Consider the following 12796-nt stretch of genomic DNA (forward strand, 5'->3'; position numbering starts at 1 on the left):
CCAAGAGGCAGACGGCCATGCTATAATACTCCTTTTGTCCCCAGAAAAACAAAAAACAAAACGAAAGCAGCTTTAGCTAACCAACCCTCTTCCAGACCTCCCCCCAACACATAGACCTTCCAATACCAGCCAAGTGGGCCCAGCCAACCCACTTAAATCAAAATAAAAAACCAAAACCAAGACACAATCAAAATAAGAAGGGCAAACAACTGAAGAGAACGCCTCTGGTCCTGGGACTCTCTGCAGCAGACCAAGCGGCTGATGTCTGGCTCTCTCTGCCCTGGAGCCAAGAAACAACACAAATCTGCCTTTGGGTTCAGGGGAGACACTGTGGGAACCAGAACAAAGCGCATCCTGGCCAAGCCAGGGGCAACTCGGGTCCCTGACCCTCTCCAAACTGGTCCCCCTCCTCACAGCCCCTCCGCCTCACCCGGTCAGCCGTCCACCAGGGTGAGGCCGTCGTACAGAGCTCGCTTCCACATGTAGTAGGTGGAGCGGGCGGTGAGGGGGAAGAGGGCGCTGAACTCCTTGTAAGAGGGGAAGCTCTTGGACTGGAAGCACTTCTGCAAGAAGAGCTTGGCCTGAGCCTTGAACTTCGTGGTGGCGAGCATGTCCATCATCAGCGCCTGGCTGTCCCTGCCACCTGCCGCCGCCGCCACAGGGTGGCTGGGCCAAGACCCGCTGTGGGGCCATCCCTGGGCCGTGGCCCCGTCGGGCAGGGCCCTCTCTCTGGAAGGACCCCCCTGGGCCTCCCCTGGATCCTCCCCTGGAGGAGCTGCAGCTGGGGCCGTGGCAGCTGTCACATTCCTGCCAGCCCCTTCCTCTCGCTTCGCCTCAGCCTCCTGCACCCCCCTTTTGCCCGAGGTAGGAGCCTGGGTCTGGAGTTTGGACAGGCTTCTGGGCCAACCGCGGACAAGACTCTTCCAGACCCAAAAGGTGGATGGGGACAGACTAGGGTAGAGGAGGCGAAAACGACAGAAGGGGAGGTGCCCACTGAGCACCTGCTTGCGGGCAGCCCTGCGCAGACGCCTCTGCTGACGGGACAGGGGCATCCTCCGGGGCAGGAACTCCTGGGGGGTGGGTGACCCCCCCACACCTGTTGCTTTCCCTGGCCCCTCTCCCACCTCACCCTTCTCAGGGAGCAGAGCCTCTTCCCCAACAGATGCTGCTGGCTGGGGAGCCTGGGCTGTGGAGGGGGCCGGGGCCGGCTTGAAGCTGGGGTTCCTCCGGAGGGCCTTCCGGCGCCAGTTGTAGTAGGTGGAGCGGGAGATGCCAGGGAACCTGCGTTTGAAGCAGCGATAAGGCACCAGTGTGTTCAGGGAGATGCAGTGCTCCAGGTACAGCTTGGCCCGCTGCATGAGGACCATTCCAGGGCTTGACACAGGCAGCATGGAGCACCCCAGCCCCTGGGCAGCCGGCTCCTCTGGCAGCTTCTCCTGCTGCTCCACACCCAGCGCCTCCTTGGGGGCCAGGGGCGGGCAGGCGCCAGTGCCCAGCAGCTCGTTCTTCCAGGCGTAATAGGTGGAGCGGGAGATCTCGGGGAACCTCTGGAGAAACTGCTGCAGGGACATGAGGCCCCCACGGTGGACACTGTCCTGCAGGACATGCTTGGCCGAGCAGAGGGTGGCCAGCTTCTGCTGGTGCTCCTGGGACTGCCGCCGCCAGCGGTAGAAGGTGCTCTTGGTGACGCTGTAGCGTTCACGGAAGTGGGAGTAGCTGAGGCCAGGCTCCTGGGTGAGCAGCTCCGGGGTCTTGACTGGCGGTGGCGCCGGAGCTGGAGCTGGAGCTGGAGCTGGAGCTGGAGCTGCAGCCAGAGGAGCCGGAGGAACTGGAGCAGGAAGGGCAGGAGGGGCAGGAGGAGCCGGAGGAGCCGGAGGAGCCGGGGCGGGAGGAGCAGAGGCCAGGCAGGTAGCATCTTCAGCCTCCACCTCCTCCAGTCCCACCACAGGGGCAAAGTACTGGTGGCGGAAGAGGTGCCTGGTCAGGGGCTGGCCAGCCCACATGATGTGCAGCGTGGCCGGCACGTGGTCACAGCGGCGGGGCCGGATGATGCGGTTGAAGTAGGGCCGGATCTTGAGGTTGCGCATGGGGTAGATGGAGTAGATGTTGCGCTGAAGGATGGAGGCGAGGGCGTACAGGTGCCACACGTTGGAGAAGCTGTTAGGGAAGCAGGTGGCCTTGACGTCCGCATCGAAGATGGCCTCCAGCGTGGCGGACGGCAGGCTGGTCATCTCGGGGGACTCCTCGGAGCAGAGGGAGTAGCGCACGGCCTGCAGCATCACCTTGGAGTCGATCATGCCCTGCAAGTAGTACTGTCTGTGCAGCAGCATCTCCACCACGGTGCGCGCCCGCAGCTCCAGGCTGAGGCCGGCGTCGCCCCACAGCAGCAGGCTGGCCGCCTCGAACAGCAGGCTGCCCTCGCCCTTGCACCGCAGCGGCAGCATGCTCCTGGGAGCATCCTCTGGGTACAGGCTCAGGGCCACCGAGTCCACCTCCAGCACCTGGCGGCTGGGGCCTCCCTCCCGGCAGGTGGGGAGGGTGAAGGAGGACAGGACCTGCTTGGCCTCCAGAGCAGCGCCCACCAGACCCTCCAGGCCCTCGGACTCCACGGCTTCCTGCAGCTCCTGGAGGACCTGCTGCACCAGCTGCTCCCGGGATGTCATCCTGCCAGGGCAAAGGGCAGAGAGCAGAGGTCAGGACAAGGACCCAGACGGCACCAGCAAGGGTGCCCCATCCAGCCCTGCACCTTCTCCCTGGAGATAATGTGCCCCACCCCCATTTCCTCCCAGGGTTTATTTCGTCCTTCAGGGGTACCAAGAGCTTGGTCTTCTTGGTTCTGAAGAAGTCACTTAACTCTCTAAGCTTCAGGTTCTTTCCCTGTGTTTAAAAAAAAAAAAAATCTACCTTATAGGGTTGTTGTAGGTATAAATGAAACAATGAAAGGAAAGGAGGGAGACATAGATAGATACACACACACTTTTATATCCACCCCTATAATAGTGCCTGGCACATTGTGAAGTACTGTAGAAGTGTTAGGTATTATATATTCGAGTATTATCTAGTACTATGTAGATTATATAGGACAGCCATAAAAGCTGTACCTCTGTACCTGGTAAAGACTTACAATCACATGTAGCCAAAATTGCCCTGTCTTTCCCTAGAACAGTGATTCTCAAGGACCATACTTGGGGTTCCTGGGACTTTTTCAGGGGGTCTGCAAGTTAAGCTATTTTCATAATAATACTAAGATATACTAAGCCAACACTAAGATAGTTGCCTTTTTCACTGTATAAACACTTGATTAAAATGGCGGTACCTTAGTATGAATCAAATTGTGCTAAAAGTCATTACCTGCTTTACCACCATGCGGTTGCAGTTAGGAAAAAAACAAAAAGCTAGGTTCACTCAAGAAATGTCCTCGATTGCTCTGGTCAGCGTTGCTCAGTAGTTAGAGTGTCAGCCCACGCACATACCTGGGTTGCAGTATCTGGGTCCCAGGTTTGATCCCCAGCCTCGACTGGGGGGCTGTAGAGGAGGCAACCAATCGATGTGTCTCTCACGTTGATGTTTCTCTCTCTCTCTCACTCCTTCCCTCCCACTCTAAAAAATACAGAGAGAATGTCCTTGATGAAGCCATAAAGCTTATTTTTCTTAAATCACAACCCTTAAAAACACAACTTTTCAATATTGGGAGTGACAAAGTGGGGGGCACACACAGCATTTCTGCCACACACTGAAGGTCTCATATGACACTTGTATGATGAACTAGCTGCTCTTATTTTACCATTTTACTTCAAAGGAAGATTGAGAGACATTAGTCTTCTAGGCGAGTATATTTAGTAGACATTTTCTCAAAAATGATAAAGTGAGCCTGTCACTTTAAGGAAAACTACCATTTGCTGCCAGTGAAATTTTGAGCTTTCATTTGAAAATTAGAATTTTGGGGAACATTTGAGATGTTGCTTCCTGGCAATTGTCATCAGTTTGGCTCAAGGAAACTCATAAAAACTCAAAGGAGGAGGAGGAGGAGGAGGAGGAGGAGGAGGAGGAGGAGGAGGAGGAGGAGGAGGAGGAGGAGGAGGAGGAAGAGGAAGAGGAGGAGGGGGAGGAGGAAAGGAGGAGGGGGAGGAGGAAAGGAGGAGGAGGAGGAGGAAAAGAAGATTAGAATTTTAGAAACCTGTATCCTAAAGATTTTTCTGATCAGTGGTGACACTATAAATGTAACTTTTTTTTAAAAAAATATATTTTATTGATTTTTTACAGAGAGAAAGGGAGAGGGATAGAGAGTTAGAAACATCGATGAGAGAGATACATCGACCAGCTGCCTCCTGCACATCCCCCACTGGGACGTGCCCGCAACCAATGTAAATGCCCTTGACCAGGAATCGAACCTGGGACCCTTCAGTCCGCAGACCGACGCTCTATCCACTGAGCCAAACCGGTTTCGGCTATAAATGTAACTTTTTATACATATAATGGAATTGTCAACATTTGAAGATCTGCATCACTCAATGAATTATATTTCCCAAATATATTGGGTGGTTACAAAGTCATGCACAGGTAAAAGATCCAGACAAAGTATAAAAGAAAGCAAAGGATTTTAATATAGTAGGGTACAAAAAGTTCATGGATATTGTTTCAGATTCTACATTATAACTAAGCTTTGAGAAACTATTTGTCGAGTTTTGATATAGTTATCAAAGAATACCCACAAAAGCTATCAAAATAGCCTTCCTCTTTCCATCCATATATCTGGATGAAATGGGATTTTCTTCATATACTTCCACCAAAACAATGTATCACAACAGATCAAACATAGAGACACAATCTACTCATCTTCCATTAAACCAGATATTAAAAGATTTGGAGAAACGTAAAAGAATGAATTTTTCCTAATAATGTTCTTTTCCGGAAAAGTTATTTCTCATTAAAACTATATACTGTTCCTATGAAACTGGTTTGTTGTTTTTTAATAAATATTTTCTAAATGTCTCCTTTTTACTTTTGAATGCAATCTGCATTGACAGATGTAACCTATATAAACAAAGTTCTTCGGGGTCCTCAATTCTCAAGAGCACACTGAGGTCCTGAGACCAAGAGCTTAAGAACTGCTGCCCCGGAACAAGCCAGTCTTTTCAAAGGGGCAGCAGCTGTGTCGGCCTGGCCACTGTGCTGACACGGATCTAATAACTAAAACTTACTGAGCATTTGCTCTTTGCCCTGCACTGTCCCAATCCCGACGGCCACAAGTTAAGGTAATAATACCATTATCCCCAATTCACAGGTGAGGAAACTGAGATCATCAATGTTAGTTTACTTCACCCACCCAATTTGCCCAGTCACACAAGTGGTACAGCCAGTAGTTGAGACCAGATGCTCTCTAGGGCCCGTGATTCATCTCATCTAGTTTCAACTGCCAGCCACCTTTTCAGCACAAACTAATCACTACAATTACTGGCCTGTTTTCAGCGTTGTATTGCAAAGCAAAGTAATATTCCTTTATGGAGACCGTTTTTAAATTTAAAGGGAGACCATTTCTCAGACCTTTGTTCTCATAGAGAACATAGAATTCAATCAATAGCTTTAGATTAGTCTTCGGTTTAAAAATGGTGTCTGGACCCCGCGGCGGCGGCGTGGCTCCAGTAGTTGAACGTTGACCTAGGAACCAGGAGGAGATCAGGATATATGCCTGGGGTGTGGGCCCCGAATCCCCGGTGTGGGGCGTGCAGGAGGCGCTGATCAATAATTCTCTTTCATTATTGATATTTCTATCTCTCTCTTCCTCCCCCTTCCTCTCAATAAAAATACTTTAAAAAATAAAATAAAAACTGTGTTTGCACCCTAGCTGGTTTGGCTCCGTGGATAGAGCGTCGGCCCGCAGACTGAAGGGTCCCAGGTTCAATTCTGGTCAAGGGCACGTGCCGGGGTTGCAGGCTTGATCCCCAATGGGGGGCGTGCAAGAGGCAGCCAATTGATGATTCTCATCATTGATGTTTCTATCTCTCCTTCCTCTCTGAAATCAATAAAAATATATTAAAGAATGAGGTTCTTTAAAAAAAAAACTGGCTGTATCCACTTGTCAACTAATCATACTTTACACTTAAAAAGGATGTGCTTGAGTGTAAACGATGGTTCAGTAAAGTTGGAAACAAAAAAGGTGTTTAAAGCACCAAAAAAAGCACCAAAGTGTCAACAGAATTTCACTTGATAATCACACAAAAATAAGCTTTTTTAAAAACTGGTCATCAGGAACACTTTTAGATAAAATTTCTCAGCTGTAGATTTTTTTAAATGTGCCTATTGTGACAAATCTGGTCTAACCTCTCACCAAATTTCTATTTGGATCATATTATTTGGCTCTGGAATTGGACTTTTAATCTGTTCATCCTCTATGTACTTTAGATGTACTTTAAAAAACAAAATTATTTTTCTTTGGAAAAGTAGGGGATAAATTTCCTATTGGTTCTTAGTGAAGAAGAGAGCATTTTCATATGTAATTTAAAAAAAAAAAAAAAACTGCCTTGAAGTGCAAACTGTACACACAGAAGAGCTTTTTCGTTCTGGCGAGCAAAGATGCCGGGATTTTTTTTAACGCTGCTATACAGCTGCATGTAAATGAGCGCTCCCCTGGCTACTTTGTCAACAAAATTATGAAAACAGCCACCGCCTACCTACTGCTTACTCTGGTAATTCAACCAAAATCTCGGGGGTGGGGGAATAAAAGGGGACAATTAATTTAATTGTGTGGGTGAGTCTTTCTGCCCTTCCACTCGGTGAGCCTCCTTCCTACAATGTTCCCTCATGATGACAAGTTTCTGTGGCCTTCACGTGGGCGAGCGTTTGGATTCAGGCTTCTCAGAGGTCATTTTGTTTCCCCAGGATGTGGCTCTCCCCCTTCCTCCCTGTGAACTGCAACTCCAACACACCTGCAACCAGCGCTAGGATGGCTTTTCCTGGAGAAACAGGGGCTTGGGGATTAAATTAAATAACTTTCCCAAGACCACAGCTATTAAAACTACGAAAGCTTAGCCATCTGAACAGAGCTCCCCTCCCAACCACTGAAACCCACCACCCAGGGGATACGTCACCCCAAAATACACATCATCCAAAAGGATCAGAAACACGGGGATCCTTGGAGCTTTGAGACAAACCAGGCCGTTTTACAGATAAGGACACTGAGATCCAGAAAGGTAAGGTCGACTTACCTGAATTCATGCAACAGTATCCAGATACCTTCCAACACAAAGTCCAGATATGGCACACTTCCTCCTGCACAAACCCCACCCCTTTCTGTCCTGTCCCACCCTACCTACAGGCCCAGACCCAGTCCCACCCTACTCCACCCTACCTCATTCTTTCCTCTTACCCACAGTGGTATGAGGAGGTGAATGGAATACCCTGCTTCTGTTTTCCTCAACAGCTTGCTGAGAAAAGTAGCTCCCTGGAGAGGCTCTGCAGGCCACATCTAACCGAGAGGGTCTGAACCACCAGAGAACAGGGCAGTGGAAAAGGCTAGAAGCCCTGCGGGGAAGCCAATCATCCTTAAGTAGACAAGGCGGATGGGGTTCAGGTGCTAGTCTCTTTCAGCAGTGATTTCCTGGAAGTGCAATGCAAAGCAGCTCGGCGATTGCCAGGTGTATTCATGAGTTAGGTGCAGAAAATGAATGAGAGCTAATCTATGGGCTTTGCCCAGCTGTCCCCCTTCCCGCGCCCCCACCCCCGGCCCTGGCAACTCTTGGAAGGAATCTGAAAAGGCATGATGGCTCCCCTGGCTTGAGGTGGGAAGGGAATAAAACAGGAGCGTGTCCTGAAAGCATCCAGCCGGCATCTTAGCACCTTGGAAGGACTCTGGAGCCGAGGAATGAAACCGACATGAAGCCTCACCTTCCCAAAGACCAGCTTTCCTCCTCCCCCAGGCTCCTTAGAAAGCAGATGGGGTCTCAGAGCCCAGTCCTGGCCTCTGTCTTTGCATTTTAGAAGGGATGAGCCAGAGACCTGGGCAGGGCAAGGGAAGGAAGGGCCAAAGGATCTGCTGACCAATGCTGTAAGTCTCCTCTGGCCTCTAGAACAAACTGCTTCCCTGCCAGCCTCACGCCGGGCTCTGTGGTAGCTCACCAAGGACCCTATGTTCTCCCCACCCTCTACCCACGTTCTCCTGTCCCACATAAAGCTGGCCCTGCAGTCTCTCTAGTCAACCAGGCCCAACAAGCACCACAGAGGCCTCAGCCTTGAGGGATAAGCCATTAGGCAGCTCCCGGGGCCTGGCTCCGTGCCTCTCTGGCCTGCCCTCACTCCCCTGGTCACACTACTAGCCTAACAGTCCAGATACTAACTCGAGGGAGGGCCAGCCGTCTTGTCTTGGCTCCCTCCCCAGTGGCCAGTGGCCAGAAGGCCCAGAAAGGTGGGGGGAGCACAGGGGCTGGCTAATGGAGGCGACTGTGACCCAAAGAACTTCCTCCCAGCAAGGGCAGCGGGAGCACCTGGGAGCTCCGTGCAGGCATTGAGGCTACCAGGTCAGCCTGGGAGTTCCCAAGGAGAGTTGCTCTCGTGGGACACATGTCTGAAAGGGTTTGGGGAAGTGCAGCCCAGCAACCAGTCCCTCGTGGGTGTGCCAGGAGGCAACGGGTGCCTGGGGAGAGAGCCAGTTGCCCAGAGCATCTGGGACAGCGGACCCAACTCAGGAAGCTCGGGGAGGAGGTGAGGCCAGACCATTGTGTAGGGTGGAGAGGAGAGATAGGCGGGCGGGTGGGGGTGGGGGTGGGGAGAAAAGAATTTGAAACAATGCCTCCCCTCCCCTCTCCACACACACACACATCCAGGCTTACGCATCTTCATGAAGTCACTCCTCCATCCGTGGGCTTTTCAGTATTCCAAGGCCAGCCCTTGTTTCCCTGGGGACTCCACGCTACACAGGCACTCACCCTTCCTAATTTTGAATTAACATCCTCATTTACTGACCTCAATGGTAGCCCAGAGCCCGGGGGGCGTCCACTTCTCTCTCCACCTTCCAGCGTGGGACATTTAAGTCACCCTGCGGACAGCATCCCCGGCTGAAAGCCACTCTCACTTCAGAACTGGTTTCAGGTTTGTCCATGGAGCAAGGAGGCCTACAGCCAACTGGCCGGGGGAGAATCCGTTTAAGCCACTCCCCCCCACCAAGGAAATCGCCGACTCTCAAGTGCTCCGGTCCCGAGATGAAAGAAGTGCAAATTCGGGGGTCACTTCCAATGGTAAAGTGATAGCAGCTATTGTCTCATCCACTCTCCCCAGCTGGGGGTGTTAAAGCGCCCTGACTTCGCTCTCCAACCGACCTCAAACTGCCCAGGGAAAACTTGAAAGTGTTTAAAGATTTCCAAAGAGTTTGGGGGGAGGGGAAGGGGAGGAGAAGGTTTAGATAGAAAATCCCAAGGAAAAGCAAACCCATGGCCAGGCCAGGGGAGGCTGGGGGAAGAGGGAGGAGAGCAAAGCTGGAGTCCAGGAACTGGCCTGGGATGATGGGTTAGAGACTTTGGGGCTCTCGGAACCTCTAAGATGCATCTCTTCCTGAGGCAGCTCCCCCACCCCAGACCCTGCAGGTCAGGGAGGCTGGAGGCTTTGGAGCAGGCCCCTTCCCTTCCGGAGAGGCCCCACTTTCTCCAGGGCCTCCATCCCCACCTTTCTCTGAGCATCGCCCGGGCTGGGGGCTCAACACCGCTTCCTCTCTAAGTGTGCCTGGGCCAGGGCGCCTATCCCAGGACCCCTAGCTTTCTGAGCCCCAGATGAAGGTGGGGAGAAGCGGTACTTGGGGCTTCTGTCCCCACAGCTCACCTCAACCCAGGGGCCTCAGATAATCCCGGAGGAACCAATCCTATCGGCCGGCCTGGTCCCCGCTGGTGGGGGAGGTAAAAGCCAAGGATTGCAGCCTTCCGTGGTATCTCCCCCCAGGGGCTTTCCTGCCCGACGTTAACCCTTTGGAGTGCGGGGCTAGCTGCTTCCCACCCGGGCTTCCAGTATCACCCAGCGCTCCTCCTCATCACCATGCCCCTGGCAACCCAGTGTAAAATGGCCCCCAATGTCGGTTATGCCCCAGCTCCACTATTAGCATTTTCTTCTCGGCCTAGCATGAGCTCTATTCTACAGTTGTCACCTACTGTCCAGGAGCACTGGACCAGGGAGCTGCCAGAAGTGAGTTCAAGTCCAACCCCGGCATTAGAATCACTCCAGCCCCACCCACCATAATGGCAGTCCCCTGAGGCAGTGGCTTGGACATCCCCTGGAATTGGATTTAAATGCCAACCCTGCCCCTTACTGGAGTGTGGCCTTGGGCAAATTGTTCAAACTCTCAGGGCCCTGACGTGGAGGTTCCTGGGGCTTAACATTTACCCCGCAGAGCTATTGGGTAGATTCATTGAAAGGACACATTTAAAACATTTAGGACTGTGCTTGGCACAAAGCAAATAGATCCCAGTTCTCAGCCTCTCCATTTAATTTGAAATGTTTTTAAGTTCTTAATATAAAGGCAGTATTTTAAAAGCTTCAGAGATTAGCGGTTATCTTGTAGAAGGAAATGGAATTAGGAGATACTTTTTCTGGCCGCATTATATCTTTCTTTGTCATTTGACATTTCATATGGAGTCTGCATTACTTGCTATCATTTTAAAAAGCAATGAAGATCATTTTAAAAAATTTTAAAGGTTAATAGAATCTTTAGAAGTATTTTTAAAAGAAATTACAGTGATTTGTTGATGATTCCATTACCGAAGTAAGTCTTATTTATAGACTGAGAAAATTTAGAATGATTGGCAAAAGTTTAAAATAAAGTGAAAGAAAAAATTATCTGTACTTTTATTATCTAAAGACAGCTATTGTGAACATTTTGGTATATTTCTTTCTAATCTAGTTTTTCTTCTTAGACTGACTTATATAAGTTAAACATTCTTTTCACAAAACAGTCAAATGGTACAGAGTAAAAAATGTAGCAAATTTTGTTCTTTCCCTAACACATTCTCCTAACTGCTTATCTGCCAGTTCTTTTTCTGTGATTTTCATCTTTTCCTGTGCATATATGCATGTATATTTTTCTAGTTTCTCTATGCATATGTTCACTCTGTTAAACATTTTTAAACTACTTTTGACTAAATAATATACTTTATATATGCATAATATATCATATACCTAAATGATACATAAATAATAACATTATTTTAAATGCTTGTAGCCCTGGCCGCTGTGGCTCAGTTGGTCAGAATGTCATCCCATACACTGGAAGGTCGTGGGTTTGAGTCTCAATCAGGGCACATATCCAGGTTGGGGGTTCAATCCCAGGTCAGGGTGCATATGGGAGGCAACCAATTGATGTTTCTCTCTCATATCAATGGATCTTTATCTCTCCCTTCCTCTCTCCAAAATCAATAAACATATCCTTGGGTGAGGATTTAAATAAAAAAATAAATAAATTGCATGAAGGAATGAATGAAATGCTTGTAAATTTTGATTCGGGAATTTACAAAAGGATTCAGCGTTCAAATTTTAGTCCTATTCCCTGTCCATGGTTTCTCCCTCCCAAAGCAGCCAATATTGCTTCTAGACCACTATTCCAGAAATATATTGTATATAAACAAATATCTCACAGTGCTCTTTACCTTTCTTTAAAGCACAAATGGTAGTCTACGGTATACTCTTATGCACCTTGCTGTTTTCACTTTATTTTTTTACCCAGAGCCATCACTGTCCAATGCAACATAATGAAAGCCACACATGTACTTTTACATTGTCTAGTAGCCACATTAAAAAGGCTAAAAGGAACACCTGAAGTTAATGTTAACAATATATTTAAACCAATATATGTGAAATACTATCATTGACAGGAAGTCCATATAAAACATGATTAATGAGATATTGTACATTCCATCTTTTGTACCAAGTCTTCAAACTCCAGTGTGCATTTTCCACTTTAAGCACATTTCAGTTAGAACTGGCCACATTTCAAACAGCCACATGTGGTTGGTGGCAAATGTATTCGCACATCTAGACTTCTAGATATAATATGAAATCCATTTATCAATGAACATAATGTCCTCTCCAGTCTCCTATGGATGAACTTTAAGGTCATTTCCATCTTTTGCTCATAAACCATGCTACAGTGGGTAACCTTGCACGTACATAATTTTGCACAGATATAACCATACTTTCAAAGTGTATGTATGGTAGTACTTTGTATAGATTTTACCAAATGTCCCTCCTTAAAGTTGCACCAGTTTATTTCCCCAAAACAAAGTGTGAGAGCTCAGTCTCCTTAACCTTTGGCCAGCACTGTGCATGTCACTTTTTATTGTTTTTAATCTTTTCCAATCTAATAGGTGAAAAATTAGTCCCTCGGGGTGGTTTTAATTTACATTTTTATTATGAATAATGGAGAGCATTTTTCATATATTTAAGAGCCATTTATGTTTTCTTTCCTGTGAATATTTTTGCCTACTTGCTCTTGGGTTATAGACCTTTTTCTTATCAATTAATGAGAGTTTTGTATAAAGACAGCCTTTGGTCTATGGTAGGAATTAGAAATATCTTTTTGAATTTGTGGTGTGTGTGTTTTTTTAATCCTGAAGAAATCTTTTTGTTTTTGCATACATTGAACACATCGGTCTTTTCTTCAATGGATTCTGGATGATAAACTTTAATTTACTTTTTTTCTAAACTACTAAGATGAGGTGTCACAAAATTAAGGACCTCGTCACTAGATGTCCAAGCATCAAAAATCCCAGATTCCCAGAAATAATTAAACCCTCTCTTACAAGTACACATCTTTAGTTAATAC

General features: G+C 48.4%; 1 protein-coding gene across 1 annotated transcript; it reads right to left on the bottom strand.

Moving 5' to 3' along the window:
• Nucleotides 1-434: 434 nt before the first annotated feature.
• On the bottom strand, nucleotides 435-2663 carry VRTN (vertebrae development associated). The gene is made up of 2 exons (XM_054715463.1): nucleotides 1907-2663; nucleotides 435-1798 (listed from the first exon to the last, which is right to left on the bottom strand). The coding sequence occupies exons 1-2, from the start codon at nucleotides 2661-2663 to the stop codon at nucleotides 435-437; spliced, it is 2121 nt and encodes a 706-aa protein (XP_054571438.1).
• Nucleotides 2664-12796: the final 10133 nt, after the last annotated feature.

Source organism: Eptesicus fuscus, chromosome 5 (assembly GCF_027574615.1).
Source record: "Eptesicus fuscus isolate TK198812 chromosome 5, DD_ASM_mEF_20220401, whole genome shotgun sequence".
Lineage (NCBI taxonomy): Eukaryota > Metazoa > Chordata > Mammalia > Chiroptera > Vespertilionidae > Eptesicus > Eptesicus fuscus.

What these genes read in the sequence shown, in the direction of transcription:
- VRTN (XM_054715463.1), bottom strand. Translation starts at nt 2,663, where the DNA reads ATGACATCCCGGGAGCAGCTGGTGCAGCAGGTCCTCCAGGAGCTGCAG. An exon ending in GGAGGCTGAAGATGCTACCT is followed by an intron (nt 1,799 to 1,906) that starts GCCTGGCCTCTG and finishes CTGCAGCTCCAG; the next exon opens with CTCCAGCTCCAGCTCCAGCT.